The 25,979-nt window shown below is 45.3% G+C and overlaps 1 protein-coding gene across 1 annotated transcript in view; it reads right to left on the bottom strand.

The window, feature by feature from the left end:
• Positions 1–25,979, bottom strand: part of KLHL29 (kelch like family member 29) — a 909,740-nt gene that overhangs the window by 6,765 nt on the left and 876,996 nt on the right. The window contains exon 14 of the mRNA XM_040427407.1: positions 1,674–1,818. Coding sequence (XP_040283341.1) covers positions 1,674–1,818 — 145 coding nt within the window. The remainder of the gene's footprint in view (positions 1–1,673; positions 1,819–25,979) is intronic.

Below are 25,979 nucleotides of genomic sequence, written 5' to 3'. Positions count from 1 at the left end.
TTTTGGTAAATTTGGTATTTTTTTTATAAATAAAAATTAATTTTTTTGACTTCATTTTACCAGTGTCATGAAGTACAGTATGTGACGAAAAAACAATCTCAGAATGGCCTGGATAAGTCAAAGCGTTTTAAAGTTATCAGCACTTAAAGTGACACTGGTCAGATTTGCAAAAAATGGCCTGGTCCTTAAGGTGAAATAGGGCCGAGTCCTGAAGGGGTTAAGGACAGCCAGGTGCTGCCAAAACCCGGACCGGCACTTAAAATCCAGTCCGGTATTTGACCTCACCTGGCTGTAAATCAGCCCAGCAGCACATGCTAGGAGGAAAATACTTGTTTTCCTAGACCAAACCTCTCACTGTGTCACAATAGATAGATAGATAGATAGATAGGAGATAGATAGATAGATAGATAGATAGATAGATAGATAGATAGATAGATAGGAGATAGATAGATAGATATGAGATAGGAGATAGATAGATAGATATGAGATAGATAGATAGATAGAAGATAGATAGATAGATAGATAATAGATAGATAATAGATAGATAGGAGATAGATAGATAGATAGATAGATAGATAGATAGATAGATAGATAGATAGGAGATAGATAGATAGATAGATAGGAGATAGATAGATAGATATGAGATAGGAGATAGATAGATAGATAGATAGATAGATAGATAGATAGATATGAGATAGATAGATAGATAGATGGATATTGATATATACACTGCAGATAGATAGGTGAGATAGTTGATGTAGATCACTAGCGATGATATAGATAATAATAAAGTTCTGGAAAGTTTGGACTAGAACATATCTCCGGCCTTTGTGTCCTGACGTTTCCTTGTTCTTGCAGAAGTCGGAGAATTCTCCGCAGTTCTGGGCTTTGGGGACCCCGGTTGCTGCTAACGAGTGTTTCTAGTTCATCATGCAGGAGATAAATTTGGCTGTCAATCTGGCATGAGAGCAGAGCATGCTGGGAAGCATGCCGCCGAGCGGCGTATACATTATCACATAAAATGAGGTGTAGCTTCAGATGGGGAAGTCACAGGGGGCCGCGCTGACAATGATTTCTACATGTCAGACAAGCATCCGTGACACGTAAACACATCCGACTCCCCAGCATGCCCGGTACCGGTGCCGGCGCCATCAGCACGCACGGCGCCCTCCATTTATCTCGCCGATATTCCATTAAGGAGAGGAGAATGATATGATAAATATTTAGAGAAAACACTGTCTTGTAAATTATCAGGAGAGCAGCTGCGTATCCACGTGCAGCTGGCGCCGCACAACAGCAGCAGATGGAGCCTGTCACTCACACTGATTGATGGCTCGCGGGAAGTTTACCGGAGAAACGTGGAGCAGGACAATATCTGACCAATCAGTAGATACACCGCGGTGTATCGTGAACTGACTACCTCTCAGGGAGCTACACTGGAGCACCCCCGTGGTCTCCAACCTGTGCCTCTTCACCTGTTGTAAAACTACAACCCCCAGCATGGTGGAGATCCATAGGATGTACTGTATATATTCACTGTCTAATGAAAAGTTATACAAATGTGTAATATACTCTGCGTATCCACTCCTCATAGTGGTCAAAATCTCTGCTTGCTGTCATTGAAAGGGATCTATCATGTTCACGCAGCTTTTATACACGTCAATGTTTGTCACCTGCAGAACTGCCTTGAGTGGTTCATGTTGGGTCCGGCCTTGATGTTTCCCTTCTCGGGGTCGTAGATCGTAGTTGCTCTAGCGTAAGCTCCTCCCAGAATGAAGATGAAGCCGTTCAGAGTGACCGCCGGGGCGTACTTGTTATCTGTGGGCGAAAACAAAACTTACTACTGTGATCTTGCCATTAATTGAAATATCCCAAATACCATGAAGATACATCACAGATTGACCATTTCAGCCACACCAAAGGGAGCGTTAAACAGTACAACAAATTCAGCTTCAACTGTTGCATTAAAGCGGTGGCACAGAACTGCAGTGAATATGGTTGAGTTGCAATATCCCACTTAACGCGTGGACAGGCGTGGCGCTGTCTCATCCTGAACATCCTACATTCCCTGTGATCAGCAATCAGATCTATCACTTAAAAATGTGTTCTCAATGCCAAGAACCCCCTGGTGAAATAAATGAAAGTACTCCCAACAAGGCTAGGATCATACATGTGCTGAACATATTAAAAGTCTAGCATGAGAGCCCCCTTGACATCTATCCCTTGGTACACCTAAAACCAAGCTGTCTCAGACAGTCCAGCAACACAACAGGACTTATGGTTAAAGGGGATGTCCACTTTGTAGAGTCTCTTTGTGTTACAAAGGTCCTCTGATGATAAAGTAATCACTGGAATCTCGGCAATCATTTATAATCTGATGGACAACCTGCCAGCAAGTGTTTAATTTCCCTGCAGCGCCTCCACAGGAGATAAAAGGCATTGCACAGTTCCCATTGAAGCTCAGAGTTCTCTACTGGAGATAACACAAGTGAGCATCTTGCAGGTGTCATGACTAGGGTTGACATGACTCCATCACTCCGTTAACCACCTGCGGTGTTCCACTGCTAAAGGGGTTAAAATGTGTTTTGGTGCAAATTCTGAATGTATGCTGCAGAAGGAGACAGACCATTAGAAACCGTTGCTAGGTGGGGCTGTGTCACCCTTCCCATAGGGAGGGCTAAGGGAGAGTTCACATCACTGTTATTTGTCCGTTCTTCTGATCCGTCAGAAGAACGGAAGAATAAAGAAAAGCCGGATCCTGTTGCACATTTGGCATTTGTTTGAGCCATTCCCATCTGAGATCAGTTTTTTTAGACGGAAAAAAGTCCTGCATGCAAAAATACGGTCGTGTGAATGGGGCCTTAGGGCTCATGCACACGACCGTTGGGTGTTTTGCGGTCGGAAAATGCAGATCCGCAAAACATGGATACTGGCCGCATGCGTTCCGCATTATGTGGAACGAAACAGCTGGCCCCTAATAGACCAGTCCTATCCTTGTCAGTAATGCGGAGAATTATAGGACATGTTCTATTTTTTGGCGGAATGGACCTTTTTGCAGAGAAGATGTCCTGACTGGTACTGACTCAGGGGGACAAATACTGTAGGTCAGGGTACTGCAACCACCAGCTGCTTTACAACCTGTTCCACTGGTGGCACAACCAGTGGGAATAGCATGAAAATTACTGAAAGAACATTTCTCGAAGGCTCTCACCCCTACAATAGGCCCCCAAAGATCTCAAAAAGCATCATCCAAGTTCTTCTTACAAAGACAGTGTCCCTAACATCACCAACCATAGACACTCAAAACAAGTGTGGGCCGTTTTTGGTCCAGACCTCAACAGTATAGCTTGGCTCCTCCTCTCCACTTTAACCAGTCCTCTTTCATTTTATTAAATTCCCACCCCTCCTACTTCTAAGATCTCCTCCTCACCCCCTTAATGGCCACCAGCAGTCTGACCTAGAATGTGAGCAGGACTGGTTGCCTCCACTTGCAGAACTGTCTAGGTGAGGGCCTTACTACACTGCTCTATAATAGATGGTAACCATAAAATCCTGCCTATGATATGCCACAAAGGCTGAGCAGCCTGACAGGAACACTCACCAATGTGCCAGAGTGTAGTGAGGACCCCCTAACTCCCCTAGACAGCTCTGCAAGTGGAGGCAGCCAGTCCCGATCACCTTTATGGAGAGGGTGCTTTCAGCCATTTCAAATCACTCCTGGAGAACCCCTTTAAGGGCTCATGCACACAAATGTATTTTCTTTCCATGTCAGCTTCGTATTTTTTGCTGACCTTATGCGGAACTATTCATTTCAATGGGTCCGCAAAAATAAATTGAAGTTAATCCGTGTGCATTCCATTTCTGTATGTCCGTATTTCTGTTCTGCAAAAAAATAGAACATGTCCTATTATTATCCGCATTATGGACAAGGATAGACTGTTCTATTAGGGTCCAGCTGTTCTGTTCTGCAAAATACGGAATGCACAGGGATGTCGTCCGTATTTTTTGCGGACCGCAAAATACATACGGTAGTGTGCACGAGCCCTAACTGTGCAGCTCAGTGGTCCCCACTGTTGTCTTGCAGTGCAGTGCTGGGACCCTGGGTTTGAATATGACTAAGGCCAAATTCTGCATGGACTTCGTATGTTCTCCCCGTTTTTGCATGGGTTTCCTCCAGGTTCTCCAATTTCCTCCTGCATTACAAGACCATACTGATGAGGAATGTAGACTGTGGGCCGCACTAGGGACAGGGACGTACAGCGCTGTGGAGTATGTTGGTGCTATAGAAATTGATAAAATAATTGCCTCAGTCATGTATGGGCCTATAAGGCTGCATCCAGTCCATATCTCTCGAAGAACATTCGATAGGATGGAGGCGCGAGATACCTCCGAGTCATTGAAGGATATGGGCTCACACCAGACGTCTGCTCTAAACCATAGTTACATATACAGTATAGGCTGAGAGACTTCAAGAGGCAATCACCCCCGTAGTAAAGCGAGAGGGCCCTGATATCATGCAGAGTGCAACTTCTCTTTGAAGAAGAAGAAGAAAGGCCGCTCAAGTCTCGGGAGAATCTACTTTTCATTGTACAGTATTTTGCTGGGGTCAGACAGAGCAGCGCTCCCGGCAGCTTTCTATTCCATCCACGTTGTGGATATCTGATCTACACTGTACCACATAGAAGGACGGAAATGAGGATTTGTAATTCTCCCCCACGCTTCCAGCTCCGCTCCTTTTCCACACATTTAAATTTCATCTGTCCTCAATTCCACGCTACAAATCTTCTCTGATCTCTGACACGTTCATCTCTGGTTGTAGAGTAGAGCGCAGAGCATAGAGCGTCTCTTCTCTGAAGTCTCAACCTATTGTATGTGACTAAGTGGAGCCTGGGCTGGAGTTATCAAGATCTCATTATACAAGAAGCGGCATTAGTGGCCCACACACGAGCCGCGATGAACCAGGCCCTTATTATTCCACGGTAATGACTCATTAAGACACTTTATTTCATTTTCCTCCTCGCCCGCCATGTTTGCATAATGGGATTTCTTCCATTTCTACCTTCTGTGATAATTCCTATGACATCAATGCTCATGCGGTCGCTTTTATTCAATGAATGTCTAATCTGGAGAGAAATTTCATCCAGAAGTGAAGAAAATATACACCCTCGAATCTCCAATTTCCTCCCAGACTCGGTTATAGAAAGAACCAAAATCCCTCCCCATAATATACAGCACAGATAGTTATTACAGAACCAGTGCAGGGTGGAGGGCTAGGCAAAGTGGGCAGCTGCCTAGGGCAAAGAGGAGAGGCATGTAGGGGTTAAAAGGTTTTTTGGAGGCTTTAATATTGATGGCCTAAAACGGATCCTGTTGCACATTTGGCATTTGTTTGAGCCATTTCCATCTGAGATCAGTTTTTTTAGATGGAAAAAAGTCCTGCATGCAAAAATTCTGTGTTAACCCTCAGGAAAGGGTCAGACTCTTCCTAAGCCAGTGGTGTCACATTCATGAATGGACCTGAGATGTAATACCAAACCCAGTATAATATACGGCGCTGTGCTTGATAAGCTATGAGGAGGCCGTGGTGCTCCGGTGGGCACCGTGGTCTCCTTTAAACAGCTGATCGGTGGTGGTTGTCTGGAGTTAGACCTCCAGCAGTCAGATATTGAAGACCTATCTGAGGATAGGTCATCAATACTGAACTCCTAGAAAACCCCCTTAAGGGATGGAGTCAAGTGACGAGTTGGCAGATCCTACTACAGATAGGTTGGCGAGGAGAGAAACTAGGAGTATGAGTGGGGGGCTTTATGAAACCCCAGCCTCTGACACAGGAAGTACTTGTCCCACCACTGTTAGATACACACGTATTTTCTGATAGTAAAGCACTGTGGAATATGTTGGCGCTATATAAATAAAGATTATTATTATTATTATACACCAACCAGCCATAACATCAAAACCACTTTCCTCTTACCACCAAAGCAGATCTTACCCGCCAACGCATGGAGTCTACAAAATCTCAGAAGGTGTCCTGTGGTATCTGGCAGAAAATCCTCTAAGTCTAGTAAGTTGCGATTTACGGCCTCCATGATTGGAATTGTTTTTCCAACACGTTCCACAGATGCCGTCTTGGAGATGCTCCAACCAAGTTTGGCCCATGTCAAAGTTGCTCAGATACTTACACTTGCCCAATGTTTCCTGCTTCCAACACATCAACTTCAAGAACTAACCGGTCATCTGCCTCCTAATATATGTCACCCCATGACAGGTGCCATTGACATGGGAACGGGATAATCCATGTTATTCACTTCACCTCTCAGTGGTTTTAATGTTATGGCTGATTTGTGTTTGTTAGCTTGTCGACTTGAGGCAAGTGTATTATTAAGTCAAGCACCATCTGACTTCATGTCTGGTGTCTAGCATTTCTGTAGATGTTGTTACATGTCTGAAGTGTTTTACAAGTTCTATCTACCCAGTGTCAGTACCAGAGGATCCTCTGGTGGACCCAAGCTCTTACACCAGAGTGGGACCCAAAGGTCCAGGAGAAAAAAAAAGCTGGCTTTGGAGCAAATAACTTGGCACTAGAGTCTATTTCTTTGAATTAATACCTATTTGACTTTATTGATGATATGAGGGTTGGGCCCCGAGAATAATTTCCTCTGGTGGGCCCAAGGAACCGCAGTCAAATCCTGTATCTACCATACAATAGACTGCTTCTTTCTGCTGCAAAGACTTGTTTTAGGTTCCTCCTAATCAGGCGATCAACTGTTTGAAGAGGCCGCTGCCCTCCTCACAGTAAACCAAACAGCGCCGTACATTGTCTAGTGGCTGTTCTTGGTATTGCAGCTCAATCCCATTCACTTGTAATTGATAGGCGTGAAATCACATGCAGAGGTAACGGCCGCAGCGCTGTGGACCCCAACCGATCAGATACTGATGATATTTAACTCCCAGAAATCTCTTTAAGGCCTCTTGCCCACGAATGTAAGGGCTCCGTTGCCCGTGCTGCGGACCCCAAAATGCGGATTGCAGACCCATTCACTTGAATGGGGTCCGCGATCCGTCCGTTCCGCAAAAAGATAGAACAAGTTCTATTTTTTTGTGGAACGGAACATCACAGAAGCACTCCGTAGTGTTTCCGTGGGGTTCTGTTCCGCACCGCATCTCTGGATTTGCGGACCCATTCAATTGAATGCGTGATGCGAAATGCACATGGCTGGTGACCCGTGTATTGCGGAACCGCCGTATGCGGTCCGCAGCACGGGCACGGAGCCCTTAAGTTCGTGGTCAAAAGGCCTAAAGCTTTAAAAAAAAGTCTAACTTATATTATAAGATCCATCAAACAAATGAGTATGGGGGTGGACGTGAAAATGGCTTTATTATTATTATTATTTTTTTAAAATATTTTTTTGAGCGAAGTTGCATTTTAAGTTTTAATTACCCATCTATGTTTCTCGTCGTCAGCCCTCTCGGCTCAGTCACGGGTTTTGCTGACCACCAGCACGCGCTGAATGTCACCGGGAGGAGACTTTTACTTACACTTTGCTTCCATTATTAAGGTTACTAGGAGCTGATCAAACACCCGGTATGACGGCATAGCAATTTCACTCTATTCCCACCGGGGCTATATTTACTGACCCTGATACGGAGAATGCTGCTTAACAAACACTTTGCTGCCTGCCCGCGCGCTGTAACTCCTGACTAATTAATGCTGTTAAGTAAAGCATTCCCTGTAAGGAGCACATTTAGAGGGCATCGTTTTACTGCATTTCAATTATAAAGACGGTAAGAGTCCATCCATGGGGTGTTCAGACTATGGAGGAGACCTCAGCGGACACAGAGACACTTCTGCCGACGGCCTGTGTCTACCTGTTGAGGCCCATCAGCGCAATATAGGAAACAGGCTGCGGAGTCAGAGCCATATAAAGGGGTGCCATGTCTAACAGGGTGCTATATAAGCAAAAGGGGATAGTGCAGGAGTGTTTGGGTGATGGACCCTTTTTGAGTATTGACCCTTTTACTATTTAGGTTTGTCGGGATTTAGGAGCCAGTTGCACCTAGTTAATAGTGTTATCCCATAATAAACCATACATAATCTAGTATATAAAAACATCCCAACATTTCCTTGGTTGAACTTGATGGACATGTCTTTTTTCAACTGTATTGACTATGTAACTATTAAAAGGTTTGGCCCATCGCTAGGATATGTCCCCATTGTCTGACAGGTGCAGGTCCCACCTCTGGGGCCCGCACCTACGCCAAGAACGGAGCGGGGAGAGCGCTGGTTGGAGGACCCTAGGTTTCACGGGGTCCGGCCACCGCAAAACGCTCTCCCCATACAAGTGAACGGGAGCGCACTTTGCTTGCGCGGCCACCTCTCCCAGTCATTTCTATGGGGCTGACAAAAATCGGCAGCCCCATAGACAAGAATGGAGGACGGCTGTGCATACGCAGTGCGACCGCCACCACCTTTCCCTGCTCCGTTCTCTGTGTAGGTGTAGGGACCCACACCTATCAGACAATGGGGGCATATCCTAGTGATAACCCCATTGTCTGTGATGGGAAACCCCCTTTAACTATCTTTCAGCCCTGTAAGAGATCTCCCCATTCATTGCTCCAATTGTTCTGCTAGATTTATTTCAAGATGTCAGATTAGGGGACGTGTCCTTTCCCAGGAGCGTGTCCTTTCTGCTGCAGCTGGTCGCAGTTGAAGGATGGAACTGAGCATGTGCTTCCATCTCAGTGAGTGGACAAGAGAATTTTGAAAAAGAGCAAACAGCAGGTGGCGCTATACAGATAGATTTCATTGGATAACTCAGTAGTTATACATTTTTAATGACATGCAATTTCAAAAGTATTCAGATCCAGGTGCTGGTTTGAAAAATGTTGAATATTTTTCATGGTAGTCACATGGGCTACCTCTATGTAATTTATGCTCCTGATGACTATAAAAAAAAAACTGTTCTTGTTTGGCCACTATGTTTTTGGGCATAGTTCACTGGCAGGAAAACTGAGGGGGGATGTGGACGCACCACCACAAGACCAACTTGTTATCGGCCATATTGGCAAAGTTCCCCATTGGTATAATAGAGAAAAGCATAGACAGCTATTTCCTAATATACATGGAGAAGTCAGATTCCTTTTAGCGCAGGATTGGGCACTGGCGTTTTATGATTGATGCGCCATTGCAGAATACAGGCTGCTATAACAGGGGGGTCTATATTCTGGTGACATGCTGACGGCTTCATGCTGCTTCTGCCTTGTTCTAAATTCTGCATTTTGGCCCAGAAGCTTCATATTACGCATCTTTATACAGACAGTGCCCCTCAATGTATCACATGCAGCACCCTGATGTCTATGAGGTGCCTATGTGTGGTGATTGTCACGCCCCCCTTTACTGTGCGAACATGAATTAGGCTACTTTCACACTCGCGTTTTGGCTTTCCGTTTGTGAGATCCGTCCTGGGTCCAAAACGGATCAGTTTTGCCCTAGTGCATTCTGAATGGAAAAGGATCCGCTCAGAACGCATCAGTTTGCCTCCGATCAGTCACTATTCCGCGCTGCCTGTAGCGTTTTGCTGTCCGCCTGACAAAACGGAGTCAAACGGATCGGTGCTGGCGCACACAATGTAAGTCAATGGGGACGGATCCGTTTTCTCTGGCACAATCTGGCACAATAGAAAACGGATCCGTCTCCCATTGACTTTCAATGGAGTTCATGACTGGTCCGTCTTGGCGCTTTTACAGATAATACAAACGTATCCGTTCATGACGGATGCATGCGGTTGTATTATTGTAACGGATCCGTTTTTGCAGATCCATGACGGATCCGCCCAAAACGCGAGTGTGAAAGTAGCCTTACATACGATGCATGGATTGTGGATATTTCTCTTAGATACAATGTAAACAGTTTGTCGGAAGTTTAATTAGTGCCACATGTTGTTATATGGCAGATTACTGACTAATATCTTACCCCAGGGATTAATTACGAGGCTCTACACAAAACGCATGAATATTTCAATATACATAAAAAAGAAGAAATGTCCACGAACAGCTGCGGAGCTTTGGATCTGCTTTGCTGTTGTGCAGGATGGACCAAGGAAACTAAGGCTCTGCTCACAGCATGGGTGTACCGTATGACAGATGTATGTACTGCTATTGTAAAAAAAAAAGTATAACTTTAAAGGCTATGGACACCTTCAGGGCATTGTTTATTATGGCAGTTTAATCGTTTTGCGATATAAATCATTTTTTCCATTGGTCTGCATTAAAAATGTTCAGCGATTTCTGAGATACAGGGGTTAAAAAATCAGTCTCTTTGCAAGCTGTCAGTTTTCTATTTTCTTTGAATCCCGTCATCTGAAAGCTCATGTGTAGCTCTTACCTCAGAGTGTGGATGCAGGAGCCGGCGAATGGCCAAGACAATAACCAGGTCCATTGACAGCAGCAAAGTCTTCCTGCCATAGACGTGCTCAATACCTTACTGTTTGAGTCCACGATACCTTGTGGTGTTTGAGCCTTGTGGGTTCTAGACCTTCTAAGGCTACTTTCACACTAGCGTTTTTGCTGGATCCGGCAGGGTTCAGCAAAACCGCTTCCGTTACTGATAATACAACCGTCTGCATCCGTTATGAACGGATCCGGTTGTATTATCTTTAACATACAGTAGCCAAGACGGATCCGTCATGAACTCCATTGAAAGTCAATGGAGGACGATCCGTTTTCTATTGTGGCAGATTGTGGCAGAGAAAACGGATCCGTCCCCAATCACTTGCATTGGGGTTCATGCCGGATCCGTCTTGCTCCGCATCCCAGGACGGAAAGCAAACTACAACATGTTGCGGTTTGCTCTCCGGTCTGGGAACGCAACTAAATGGAACGGAATGCATTTTGGAGCATTCCGTTCTGTTACGTTTTGACCCCACTAACAATGAATGGAGACAAAACGAAGTGTTTTTTTCCGGTATTGAGACCCTATGACGGATCTCAGTACCGGAAAACTAAAATGCTAGTGTGAAAGCACCCTTAGATGTCTGGTCTCTTATCTTCAGGGGTATTCTTAGCAGTGTTGCTTCCTTGGCAGTCTCAAAGACAGAGGTCCTATAGCCTGGCCCATGCAGGAGTTATCAGCACACACGTCTCTCCTGTAGCTTCTCCTCAGACTAGACTACACTAACTCCTCACCAAGGGGCGAAACCAGTCCATCCCCCTGGTAACCTAAACACAGTCTGCCAATTGTTAACCGTTAGTTTGCCAATACATTAGCTACCGAGTTCACATAAACACAATAAATCACAAGAGTTACCTTAAAAACATTGCATTAACTCTTTGAGCTTTAGTTAACCCTTTGCAGTAGTCTTCGGATACTCTAACTCTAGTTACGTGTAATCCATCTCCGCTCTTGTGTCTGAACTTACGATTTCCAGACTATCAGACGGAGTCACAGTGCCCTGATGGCGGGAAATGCTGAGGTCAGGTAGAAAAGCGCCAGATCAGATGGAGGAGACGTTGAGTACTCGAGAAACTAATTGTCCAGTGAGGTCCACAGTACTAGAGTGATGGAGGACTATCAGATTTCCTATTCCAGTTGACATCTAGCCAGGATGTCCAATAATCTAGAAAAATTAAATATCTTGACTCATAGGGAGTCACTTCCAATAGGTGGCGCTGGAGAGATACATTTTTCGGAAATATTATGCGTAATCCTTAGTCTGTTGCACAGTCTATCCAGTAATCCGGTAAATGAAATATTTGTGTACTCAGGGTTTCCGGACTAACAGAGGCATCTGATAGTCCACAAATGCTCAGGTCAGACATAAAAGTGCTGGATCAGATAGATGAGACATGGATGGAGTGCTCAAAAAGTTCTTATTGCACAGTGACGTCCCTAATACGAGTGAGATGGCGGACTATCAGATTCCTTAGTCTGTTGCACAGTCTGCCAGACCATCCAGTAATCCGGTAAATTACATATTCATGTACTCAGGGTTTCCGGACTACCAGAGGCATCCGATAGTCCAGAAATGCTCAGGTCAGATAAAAGTGCCAGATCAGACATTGATGGAGTGCTCAAAAAGTTCTGATTGACCAGCGATGTCCATACACTAGTACCGGTGTGATGGCGCTTCAGTCCAGTAATATAGAATATTAACAATTTGGGTGCTGTGCCTATGTCTATCCTATCTACTCTGGTTCTATTATGTCTGACCTTAGCCTTTCCGTACTATCAGATGCTGTAGTATTGGAATTCTTCTGAAATTAGGTGTAGTAGTCATCATTTTACCTACAGCGAGTCCCGCCAACCTCCCAAAACCTGATACAGCAGAAAATCTTCATCTGAGAGGACGGTTTGGGTGGAACAGTTATCCCATTTCACGGTTTTAGGAAACCACTGAGCGGAAAATTGCCAGGAATTAATATCTATTTTCTGTCCTAACAGTAGATAGCGCTGTAAGCCAGGCATAGAGCGGTGGACGTCAGGACAGGGGTGCCGTGTGCCCGCTGTGGAGACAGATTTCACATGGACGTCTCCTTATTAAGGGGCGCCATCCTCAATGATCACTGACAACGAGGGGCGTAGAAACGACATAAAACCTGATTTCACATACACAGAAATCCAATAGTCACATAAAGAGAGAACTAGACCCAAGGGAAGAGCCAAGAATGTATTCAATTTATAGCGCTAACGTATGCTGCAGCGCTGGATGACGGTTACGTACGCTGAGCTCACGGGCAGCTAATTTTCCTAGCTTGTAAGGCCAAATTCACACCTAGTATGGTCAACGCTAAAGGAAGCTCCCCCTAGTGGTGGCAGCGGGCAGTCCGAATTATATAATGTATCTCGATAGCCAGGAGATGTGATATTTTAAGAAAATGATGGTTTTGGGAAGCCTCCATTAAGGGCGGAGTTCTAAAATATTATGGGCGTGCCCTTAGATTATAACAGACATGTATTGCCATGTATAATTGTATCCGTACCATACATAATATTCTGTCACATGAGCTTTCCCATGCCGTGCACATATCAGCTAATTGATGGCGCCTGGAGCAATAACATAAGTAGCCCCAGATATCAAAGAGCGCTCGCATCCCTGGCGCGCCGCCATACCTGGCACTCTACCCTGCCTTCCTCCATGCCATGTCTCATTATGTTAAACAGCAAGATGCGCCGTGCATTATTTATCTAAACACCGCGCTGACACAGCGCATCCCGAAATAATGTCATACTGCGCTCTAATATATTACCCGTGCTATACGCAATTTAAAGGGGAGCTCTCGACACATTGGCGGATGTGCAAGTCTTCTCTGTCACACTAATGATTAATTTTTTTCTATTGGCTGTGTCCATCTATAGGGGTGATTGGTGTACCACCCCTTTTTACCCCGCATTTTTCCTCATTTTCAAGACCTCTGCTAAATATCATTGAATGGGATTTTTTATTTTTTTTAATCTCAATAGGCTAAGCCAATACTTAGAGGGGTATTCAATGATATCCACTGATTTCAGCAGAAGTTGTGCCCAATGACAAACACTGCTCTGCTACACAGCAGTAATGGTAACGTGTCCCAAACCAGCAGCAACCTACATATCCTGCAGTTGGCTGTTCTGGAAAAAGGATTCTGACGACTCACTTTATCTGAAGCCGAAACAATCTCTGCAGCAGGGAGCAGGCGCTGGGAGAGGGACAATAGGTGTCAGGATGCCAGCGCCCTGAGAACAAAGTGTATATTATCTCCACACACACATGGAACAGAACCTTTAAAATAATCTGAAATTCAAGACCCACAATTCTGTGCCGGAGTTCTGTAATACACAGCTCCTAATCCTCTGCACTGACATAGAAGATAAAGGTAAAATTCTGTCTGTCCACAGCCACCACTAGGGGGAGCTCAGGAGCTTACTGAACATGGATTAATACGCAGCCAGTCGATTTTGTGCCAAAGGTAGCATCAGAACCCATCAGAGGGAAGCAGGACAATATTTCACAAACTAGAGGGGGTCCGGAGCTGTTTTTGCTACAGAATAGGTGTACTCAGGGGTGGATTTCACTACCACACAAATCAAGAAAGTGCTTGAAAAAATGACTAAAGGGGCAGCTGCACAGAGGCCCAAGGAAGGAGGGGGCCCTTCCCAGCTACAGAACAGGCCCCATTGCTAAACTGGCTTAGCAGACCAATGGGGACGGAGCTACCTGGTGTGACGGGGCTGCCCTCAGGGGTTGACACTCCACAGACTCTGAAAAAAAACTACATCTGCAATCTAATGTAGTTACATTCTCACCTGTTTCCTTTCTCTTACTGCTTTGTGTCAGTCTTTACTGTAGTTCTAACACCGTACTATTCTTAACAGAAATTTTAGGATGACCAGAGGTACAAATCCCCTCCAGGACAGGGCAATGCTGCAGTGCAAGGAAGTAAAATCAGACTTCAGCCTTGACGTACATGAGTACAGCGAGGATATCATGTGCATTATGGCACAAATGTGCTAGAAATGAGGCCAGGCCTCTTTTTCTACTGCTATAGTGTCAGTCTGTACTGCAGCTCTTGCATTCTATTCTCAAATATAAAACTATGATGGCCAGAGGTACAGATGGGATTATGCATTGGATTGTGCTGGGGCAGTGGTTACACGGTAGAACGAGTCGGCACAAGGCAATCATCTGGATACAGTGAGGACATCATGTGCAGAAAAATGAATGGAGCAAATAAAGCTGCTTGTTGTCCCTGAACCCCTGAGCGTGGTGTGCACAGCGCTCAATATCTCTTGTGGTCAGCAGACAAGTCGGCCGCTTCATTAATCACAGGCCTGGAGACGCCACTCTCTGATTCTGAGATTTCTTAGGAACAATGGGATCTGATAACAACTAATTCAGTCCCTGCAAAGGATAGATGGAGAAGAAAGGCCTGAGAGGCCGCCGGCGAGAGGCACTGTGATATATACCGCATCCATGTCCACTAGAGAGGCCACCTGATATATACTGCATCCATGTCCATTAGAGAGGCCCTCTGATATATACTGCATCCATGTCCACTAGAGAGGCCCTCTGATATATACCGCATCCATGTCCAGTAGAGAGGCCCTCTGATATATACTGCATCCATGTCCACTAGAGAAGCCCTCTGATATCTACTGCATCCATGTCCACTAGAGAGGCCCTCTGATATATACTGCATCCATGTCCACTAGAGAGGCCACCTGATATATACTGCATCCATGTCCACTAGAGAAGCCCTCTGATATCTACTGCATCCATGTCCACTAGAGAGGCCCTCTGATATATACTGCATCCATGTCCACTAGAGAAGCCCTCTGATATCTACTGCATCCATGTCCACTAGAGAGGCCCTCTGATATATACTGCATCCATGTCCACTAGAGAGGCCCTCTGATATATACTGCATCCATGTCCACTAGAGAGGCCCTCTGATATATACTGTATCCATGTCCACTAGAGAGGTCCTCTGATATATACTGCATCCATGTCCACTAGAGAGGCCACCTGATATATACTACATCCATGTCCACTAGAGAGGCCACCTGATATATACTGCATCCATGTCCACTAGAGAGGCCCTCTGATATATACTGCATCCATGTCCACTAGAGAGGGCCTCTGATATATACTGCATCCATGTCCACTAGAGAGGCTACCTGATATATACTGCATCCATGTCCACTAGAGAGGCCCTCTGATATATACTGCATCCATGTCCACTAGAGAGGCCCTCTGATATATACTGCATCCATGTCCACTAGAGAGGCCCTCTGATATATACTGCATCCATGTCCACTAGAGAGGGCCTCTGATATATACTGCATCCATGTCCACTAGAGAGGCTACCTGATATATACTGCATCCATGTCCACTAGAGAGGCCCTCTGATATATACTGCATCCATGTCCACTAGAGAGGCCCTCTGATATATACGCATCCATGTCCACTAGAGCAGTGTTTCCCAACCAGTGTGCCTCCAGGTGTTGCAAAACTACAACTCCCAGCATGCCTGCACAGCCAAAGGCTGTCCGGGCATGCTGGAAGTTGTAGTTTTGCAACAGCTGGAGGCACGCTGGTTGGGAAACACTGCACTAGAGAGGCCCTCTGATATATACTGCATCCATGTCCACTAGAGAGGCCCTCTGATATATACCACATCCATGTCCACTAGAGAGGCCCTCTGATATATACTGCATCCATGTCCACTAGAGAGGCCCTCTGATATATACCGCATTCATGTCCACTAGAGAGGCCCTCTGATATATACTGCATCCATGTCCACTAGAGAAGCCCTCTGATATCTACTGCATCCATGTCCACTAGAGAGGCCCTCTGATATATACCGCATCCATGTCCACTAGAGAGGCCCTCTCAAGTGCAACTCTTAAGTGCACAGACTGAATTATACCAGAATTGGACTAGAGGGGGACCACAGGTAACTATAGACATAGTCAATGCTAACAACGTTTACATTTTTCATCTTACTCTTCCTACTTTCCCACAACCTCCTGAAATACCCCCACATCCATTCACCCAGCAAGGAACTATTCATCTCTTCCTACATCTTACCTTCTCATCTGACCGCTTGCGCAAACCTGTTTGCCAACATAAAACACTTCCTTCCCAAACACACACATACACCTCATGCCCTCTCTTATTCTCATCTATTAACACTTTCTCTGCTTCTCCTTACTGCTGGTGATATCTCTCCAAATCCAGGACCCCCTCAGCAAATCCCCACTATCACCTCCATGTCCCACTACAAATCTCCTTCTGCAAATTTCTGCAACCCCTTAAACCTAATAACCATTCCTCTGACCCCTGCTCCTTTGGTTCCTCTTGCAGGAGCATTATGGAACGCGCGCTCTGTCTGTAACAAACTGTCGTACATACATGAACTTTTCATCTCTCAAAACCTTTCCTTTCTGGGTCTCACAGAAACATGGCTGACACCCTCAGACACCTCCTCCCCTGCTGCACTCTCTTATAGTGGATTTCAATTTACTCACACCCCTGCCCCGGCTGCAAACATGGTGGAGGAGTTGGTCTTCTCCTATCAGACACCTGCTCCTACAGCCAAACTCCACTGCCACCCTCCATTACGCTCACCTCATTTGAAGTACACTCTGTTCGCATCTACTCTCCCTCCAACCTTCAAGTAGCCGTCATTTACAGCCCCCCAGGCCCAGCCACCATCTTTCTTGACCACTTTAACACCTCGCTACTACACTTTCTTTCTGCCGACATCCCCACTATCATCATGGTTGACTTCAACATCCCTATTGACACATGCCACTCGGCCGCCTCTAAACACCTGTCACTCTCTTCCTCCTTCGGCCTATCACAGTGGTCTTCAGCTCCCACCCACAGAGATGGCCACACTCTGGATCTGATCTTTACCCGCCTCTGCTCCCTATCTAACCTTTCTAATTTGCCACTCCCCCTATCCGACCACAACCTACTCACCTTCTCTTCATTGGTCTCTTCTGCTGCTCCCCCGGTCCACACACTAGCACACCCCCGCAGGAACCTCAAACATCTCGACTTTCGCTTGCTTTCTGACTCTCTTCTCCCACTCTCTACCATCTGTTCCCTCCAAGACCCAGAAGCTGCTACCACCCTATAGACCACCACAATAAGTACAGCTCTGGACACTGTTGCCCCCCTCACACACAACAAAACCCGAAAAATCAACAGACAACCCTGGCACACCAACCTGACCAAAAAACTCAGACAAGCTTCCAGGGCTGCTGAACGGCGATGGAAGAAATCCCATTCTAAAGATCATTTCACAGCATACAAGCAATCCCTCCTCATATTCAAATCCTCACTCGCTGATGCAAAACAGGCCTACTCATCTCTCATATCTTCCCTGTCACACAGCTCTACACAACTTTTTAGCACTTTTAACTCCCTTCTCCGTCCCCCAGTGCCCCCACCCTCTCCTCTCTTCTCAGCTGAGGACTTTGCCAAATATTTCAAACAAAAGATAGTCAACATCAGAGAAAGCTTTACTACACAGTCCCCACAGACCCTCTACACAACTGCTCAGTCCTCCTCTCCCAAAACCAGCTTCTCCACCATTACAGAAGAAAAACTCTCCACTCTACTCTCCAAATCTCATCTGACCACCTGTGCACTTGACCCAATCCCATCCCACCTCATCCCTAACCTCACCACAGTGTTTATCCCAGCCCTAACTCATCTCTTCAACCTATCACTAAACTCTGGTGTCTTCCCCTCTGCTTTAAAACATGCTACCATTACACCCATCCTCAAAAAGCCTTCACTTGACCCATCTTCCTTGTCCAGTTATCGCCCCATATCACTTCTTCCGTATGCCTCAAAGCTACTTGAACAACATGTCTATTCAGAACTGTCCTCCCACCTCTCCTCCTGCTCCCTCTTTGACCGCCTACAATATGGATTCTGACCCCACCACTCGACCGAGACTGCCTTTACCAAAGTCACCAATGACCTACTGACAGCCAAAACCAAGAAACAATACTCTGTCCTCCTTCTCCTTGACCTGTCCTCTGCCTTCGACACTGTTGACCACTCCCTTCTGTTGCAAACTCTCTCATCTCTTGGCATCACTGACCTGGCCCTCTCCTGGATCACATCATACCTCACAGACCGGACGTTTAGTGTCTCCCACTCTCGCACCACCTCCTCGTCTCATTCCCTCTCTGTTGGTGTCCCGCAAGGCTCTGTCCTAGGACCCCTGCTCTTCTCTATCTACACTTTTGGCCTGGGACAGCTCATAGAGTCCCATGGCTTTCAGTATCACTCCTACGCTGACGACACACAAATCTACCTCTCTGGTCCAGACATCACCACCTTACTATCAAGAATCCCACAATGTCTATCTTCTATATCATCCTTCTTCGCCTCTCGCTTTCTAAAACTTAACATGGATAAGACAGAATTCATAATCTTTCCCCCATCTTGTTCAACCCCCCCAACAGACCTATCTATCATGATCAATGGCTGCACACTCTCCCTGGTCAACAAAGCCCGCTGCCTTGGAGTGACCTTGGATTCTGCCCTTTCCTTCCGACCGCACATCCAAGCCCTTTCCACCACCTGCCGCCTCCAACTCAAAAACATCTCCCGCATCCGTGCTTTCCTTAACTTTGAATCTGCGAAAATGCTTGTACATGCCCTCATTATCTTCGCAACATTCTCCTCTGTGGCCTTCTATCTAGCACTCTTGCACCCCTCCAATCTATCCTCAACTGCTGCCCGACTAATCCACCTCTCACCCTATTACTCCTCTGCCTCTCCCCTCTGCCAATCCCTTCACTGGCTCCCCATTGCCCAACGAATTCACTTCAAAGTACTAACAAATACATACAAGGCCGTCCATAACCTGTCCCCTCCCTACATCTCTGAGCTACTTTCCCGATACACCCCCACACGCACTCTCCGATCCTCACAAGACCTCCTCCTCTCCTCTTATCGCCTCTTTCCACAATCGACTCCAAGATTTCTCCCGTGCATCCCCCATACTCTGGAACTCGCTACCCCAATATATCAGACTCTCACCTACAGTGGAATCCTTCAAAAGAAACCTGAAAACCCACCTCTTCAGACAAGCCTACAACCAGTGACCCTGCTGCCTCTATATCGCCATGACCAACTTAACCCACACCTACAGTAGATTGTAAGCCCTCACGGGCAGGGCCCTCTCTCCTTCTTCTGTACCAGTTTGTAACTCATCTTTATGATTAGTGCAATTGTCTATATTATGTATGTGCACCCCTTATCATATGTACAGCGCTGTGGAATGAATGGCGCTTTAATAATAATAAATAATAATAATACAGGGAGTGCAGAATTATTAGGCAAGTTGTATTTTTGAGGATTAATTTTATTATTGAACAACAACCATGTTCTCAATGAACCCAAAAAACTCATTAATATCAAAGCTGAATATTTTTGGAAGCAGTCTTTAGTTTGTTTTTAGTTTTAGCTATTTTAGGGGGATATCTGTGTGTGCAGGTGACTATTACTGTGCATAATTATTAGGCAACTTAACAAAAAACAAATATATACCCATTTCAATTATTTATTTTTACCAGTAAAACCAATATAACATCTCAACATTCACAAATATACATTTCTGACATTCAAAAACAAAACAAAAACAAATCAGTGACCAATATAGCCACCTTTCTTTGCAAGGACACTCAAAAGCCTGCCATCCATGGATTCTGTCAGTGTTTTGATCTGTTCACCATCAACATTGCGTGCAGCAGCAACCACAGCCTCCCAGACACTGTTCAGAGAGGTGTACTGTTTTCCCTCCTTGTAAATCTCACATTTGATGATGGACCACAGGTTCTCAATGGGGTTCAGATCAGGTGAACAAGGAGGCCATGTCATTAGATTTTCTTCTTTTATACCCTTTCTTGCCAGCCACGCTGTGGAGTACTTGGACGCGTGTGATGGAGCATTGTCCTGCATGAAAATCATGTTTTTCTTGAAGGATGCAGACTTCTTCCTGTACCACTGCTTGAAGAAGATGTCTTCCAGAAACTGGCAGTAGGACTGGGAGTTGAGCTTGACTCCATCCTCAACCCGAAAAGGCCCCACAAGCTCATCTTTGATGATACCAGCCCAAACCAGTACTCCACCTCCACCTTGCTGGCGTCTGAGTCGGACTGGAGCTCTCTGCCCTTTACCAATCCAGCCACGGGCCCATCCATCTGGCCCATCAAGACTCACTCTCATTTCATCAGTCCATAAAACCTTAGAAAAATCAGTCTTGAGATATTTCTTGGCCCAGTCTTGACGTTTCAGCTTGTGTGTCTTGTTCAGTGGTGGTCGTCTTTCAGCCTTTCTTACCTTGGCCATGTCTCTGAGTATTGCACACCTTGTGCTTTTGGGCACTCCAGTGATGTTGCAGCTCTGAAATATGGCCAAACTGGTGGCAAGTGGCATCTTGGCAGCTGCACGCTTGACTTTTCTCAGTTCATGGGCAGTTATTTTGCGCCTTGGTTTTTCCACACGCCTCTTGCGACCCTGTTGACTATTTTGAATGAAACGCTTGATTGTTCGATGATCACGCTTCAGAAGCTTTGCAATTTTAAGAGTGCTGCATCCCTCTGCAAGATATCTCACTATTTTTGACTTTTCTGAGCCTGTCAAGTCCTTCTTTTGACCCATTTTGCCAAAGGAAAGGAAGTTGCCTAATAATTATGCACACCTGATATAGGGTGTTGATGTCATTAGACCACACCCCTTCTCATTACAGAGATGCACATCACCTAATATGCTTAATTGGTAGTAGGCTTTCGAGCCTATACAGCTTGGAGTAAGACAACATGCATAAAGAGGATGATGTGGTCAAAATACTCATTTGCCTAATAATTCTGCACGCAGTGTATATACTGCATCCATGTCCACTACAGAGGCCCTTTGATATATACCGCATCCATGTCCACTAGAGAGGCCCTCTGATATATACTGTATCCATGTCCACTAGAGAGGTCCTCTGATATATACTGCATCCATGTCCACTAGAGAGGCCACCTGATATATACTACATCCATGTCCACTAGAGTGGGCCTCTGATATATACTGCATCCATGTACACTAGGGAGGCCATCTGATATATACTGCATCCATGTCCACTAGAGAGGCCATCTGATATATACTGCATCCATGTCCACTAGAGAGGCCATCTGATATATACCGGTATCCATGTCCACTAGAGAGGCCCTCTGATATCTACTGCATCAATGTCCACTAGAAGGGCCACCAAAGCTGGATTGTTGGGGACTAAGCCCAAACCTGGTTGGTAGGATTGCTGGAACCTAATTAGTCACTGGTGGCTTGGTGGCCGAGGAGGTTGTGACCTGAGGCCTGCTTGTACCTGGTGGGTTGGCCCATGAAAATGAGCACAAGTGAAGTTGGCGTTAGGGGGATAGTGCAGGAGTGTTTGGAGGATGGACCTTTTTTAGGTATTGAGTCTTTCAAATCCGTTGGGATTTGAGAGATAGCTGCGCCTAGTTAATTTGGTTGTAGTTGAGGGATTTTGAGGCAATGTGAAGCTAAAACTGCTCTGCAGGGGTGGGCTCTGTGTAATAGCAGACATCCTAGATCATTGTTCTAGTCAATTCCATACCATTCAAACTATAATGCCACGTAGTGTGATAGACCTGTCAAGCTTTGTACCCACTGCATGTTTTGATACGGCCAAGCTTGCTAAGAAGTGGTAAAGTAAGAATTGTGATGTTTCTTCTGCCTGCCTGGGCTTGTGTCCTTATTTAAAGGGGAACATTTGGAACATGATTTCTGACACAGGAGAAGACATCTGTATTTTCTCACCACTGCATAATTTTCAGCCTACCACTATTCTGTACATATCTGTCAGTGCTATAAATTAAACTGCAAATTCGCAGAGGTGCCTGGGATTTGGAGTTAATGAGGCAGCCCTGGGTGGCACAGGAAGCAGGTGAAGCTCGAGAAGCAGCCCCACGTAATTAAAAAACATTGTGTTTGCTGCTTATTTTAAGAAATAAACAGGTTTCTCCTCAATATGTAGATCACGACCAGTTAATATCATGCCTAAATGGTGTCTTCAGTCCCTGCAGCTGAAAAACCCAAGAACTGTAAATCCCTGTAATGAGCTGATCTATGTTCACACCTAGCAGGAGACAGAAGCCGTTTGGAGCTGGTGGTATGTGGATGAGCGGGTTGCCTTCGGCTGCCACCTACTGAGATGTAAAAATCTGCCTTCTCTTCACTTTCATTATGTGATTTGATTTCTCTCATACTTGTTTTTCATGTGTAGAGGGAAGTTAGACATAAGCCACTACAGGAAAAGCTGTTGTGGGTACAGAACCATAGCAGAAGACATCTGCTCCTCAGTGCTTCATTGTAGATATGGAAGTAGGACAGGAAAAGAATGAACACCCTAGTACTTAAGTGTTGGAGACTATTTTCGAAGAGAGAAGCTTTTTAGTATTCTGGACTGAGAAAACCCAGCTTATTGGAAAAGATGGTTATGCATGCAAGGAAAATGATGAAGAGTATGGCCAGCATTGAGATGGATAGAGACAATCACAGGCACAGAACATATGTAGCAAGAGTGGGAGAGGCGCTCATAGGCTAGTAGTTTCTTAGTGAATTGGTTTGGAAAGAGGTAATGATTATGCTCACCTTTTCGTGTTGTGCAAGCATAGGCACAACACTAGTGTAGGCGTATGTATAAATCGTGGTCGGTGCTGCCGGTATCGTTTGCTCCTTACTTGTGGAGTTGCCAGTCCTTCTGAAGGAGTGATGGTGGTCCACCGTTTTCGATACCTCCTGGCGCAATAACACGACCTCAAGTGGTTGGAGACAATTCTTTTTATTTACATATACGTGACAACGCGTTTTGGAGTAGACAAACACTCCTTTTTCAGGTCTGAGGCAGTATGTCCACGTGCATATACAGTAGCATGTTTTTCTCAGTGAGAAATACGCGCTATGCAAGTGTGCACGCGCGCCCGGCGTTTCTTGTCGTCAGCGTGATCACTGGCTTCAGACGCAGGAGAACGCAAGCCAGTGGTCACGCTTCGCCCCCGACCTCATCAGGTATTACTCTATTTAGGCACATTATCCAGGGGCACAAATATTATATTACCTCAAAAGAAACGCCGGGGGCGCGCGCACACTTGAAATGGCCAGCGCATGCGCAGTGAGAACAAAGCTGCCGGCTGACTGCGGGAGACGGGATCGTGCAGTAACATGGAGCGCACCCGGCATGCGCGAGACTTGCGCTATTCCAGCCTCTAGGCAGGATGTCAATCAAAGTGAAGAGGACGGGTAAGGGGCGGGCCTTTTTTTTACTTGAAGCGAGGAGGCCGTTGCCTCCTTGACTTCAAGCTGACTCTGAAGATAGCGAGAAGGGTGATTAAAAATGCGTTTTTTTTTTTACAGTATGCAGCAACTGATGGAAGAATGAAAAACATCATTGTGAACACACTGGGGGCTACTGTAAGGTAATGATGTCGGTTTTATATGTGTTTTGGAGGTGATAGGTTCCCTTTAAGAGCAAGCTCCAGCACACACCAAGGCTGGAGGACAACCGACTCCAGCATGCCAGCCACAGGCAATATAAACAAAGTGGCCAAGAAGTTAACCCCTCCAGCACCAGACAGGGAAGGAACTAAGATATAAAGGGTAGTGCACAAACATGCAGACATACCGACACGTTACCCCTGGCAACAGCATGCACGGCTAACGTGTCACTGCGTACAGCAACAAAACTGACACAGCTGTGACAACACCCCTCTATAGATACAGGATATGGCATTGAGAGGTGTCATCTTCAGGAGCATGGATCCACTATACCACTACGGTTCAACCATGGGACGAAGTCTAGGGTGGCCATAAACATTAGACAACAGTTGGTTGTGAACGTTCCTTTCATAGACATGACCATACACATTCTAGTCCATTACAGTTGTTCAAACTGGCCATACACATTCAATGAAACCAGGCGATGGACGAAACAGCTTTCGCCTGACTATCGGACAAAACACGGCCGACTTCTTTTCAAACGATAATGCTCTTCGAATGGTCTGCTAAAATAATCATTTGTTGTTAAATTTCAACCCAATGAATGTTCATTTTGGTTGAAATTGTCAGTTTTGTTCAACTGTAGACTAATTTGTATGGCCACCTTAAGGGATTTTGCAATCTTCACCTTGAAAAAAACTTCTCACAAGGGTATGGACTTCGTGTATTAATCGCCAAGTTTTGTTACTGGAGTAGTCTAAAATAGCAACTGGTCATGACTTTCAACTGATATTACCAAAGTGAGGTACCAAAATTGATAAACATAAGCAAGGTTACATCTGAGTTCTAGTCAAGTCAAATCCAAAAACGCAAATGACTTCATAAATTGTCAGGAACCAAAGAACCTGAGGCAAAGTTTGGCATTTTTAAGCAGGGTTATATAATCAAAAGTGATCAGCATGGCATTGCTCCTTTGAAGGTGACCTGTCCTGTTCATGTCCTCATAGAACTTAAACAGGCGACATACCTTTTGTCACTCTGGCTTTTTGATTTTTAGCATAGCCTTCCCCGTTTGGGGAATTGCATTGCAGTTTCAGTGCCCAAAATCTGTTATTTGGCAAGTACGATGATCTTCACTGCCCATCTGACAATTTACTACTATTGGATGCAGAAACTAACGGCACTGGATGGAGGCAGAACATGGGAGGCTACAAGAAAAATTTGTTTGAGGTCTATGGGAATGTAAACACATTAAAGGCTCCCATTGTGTAAATAAAAAAAAAAGAGCCAATACTCACCTTTCTGATCCTCTGTTGCTCCTGACCTTTTGTGATATTTTATGGTCCCCTACCAGGGTCTGCTTCCCGCTCCCTCTCAACACACAGGAAACAACTGCTCAGCCAATCACTCTTCGTAGTGGTTACCTCATTTAGTCAGTGCTTGGCTGAGCGAGAAGGGTCAGGAAGCAGAGACTAGTTGAAGACCATGAATTGTCAGAACAGGAGAAGCGGGGAATTGGTAAGGTAAGGTAGGAGACTACAATTAACACATGTTGTTCTGGAAGACTAGAACCACTTTTCCTAATGTATCCTAGAATAACCCAATGTTTCTTCAAATTCAGCTGTCGATAGGAACTCATTGAACCCCCTTACACACGGAGGCATACAAACATTGCTATCAATACCGAATGTATTTTTACCGAGTAAGAACATTTTTTTTTTCTGAATAAGCGGGAAAAAACTTTTTTTTATCAGATACAGTAGCTCTAAATCCCAGATGAAGAGTTTCATAAGCAGAGACTCGAGCTGCACAGATATGCCCTAGAGGCAGGTAACAAAGAAAGCAGCCAAAAAGGCTTTTTTATTAGATACAATAACATCTCCAGGTCCCCAATGTTTATCTCCTAACTCAATTTTTCCCCTCTACTTCTCATTTTCTTATTACACATCCTGCCGCAGTTTTCCCACAATC

This window comes from Bufo bufo, chromosome 4 (assembly GCF_905171765.1).
Source record: "Bufo bufo chromosome 4, aBufBuf1.1, whole genome shotgun sequence".
Taxonomy (NCBI): domain Eukaryota; kingdom Metazoa; phylum Chordata; class Amphibia; order Anura; family Bufonidae; genus Bufo; species Bufo bufo.
The sequence above is the reverse complement of the archived record's forward strand: the minus strand, read 5'-3'. Positions and strand labels throughout refer to the sequence as shown.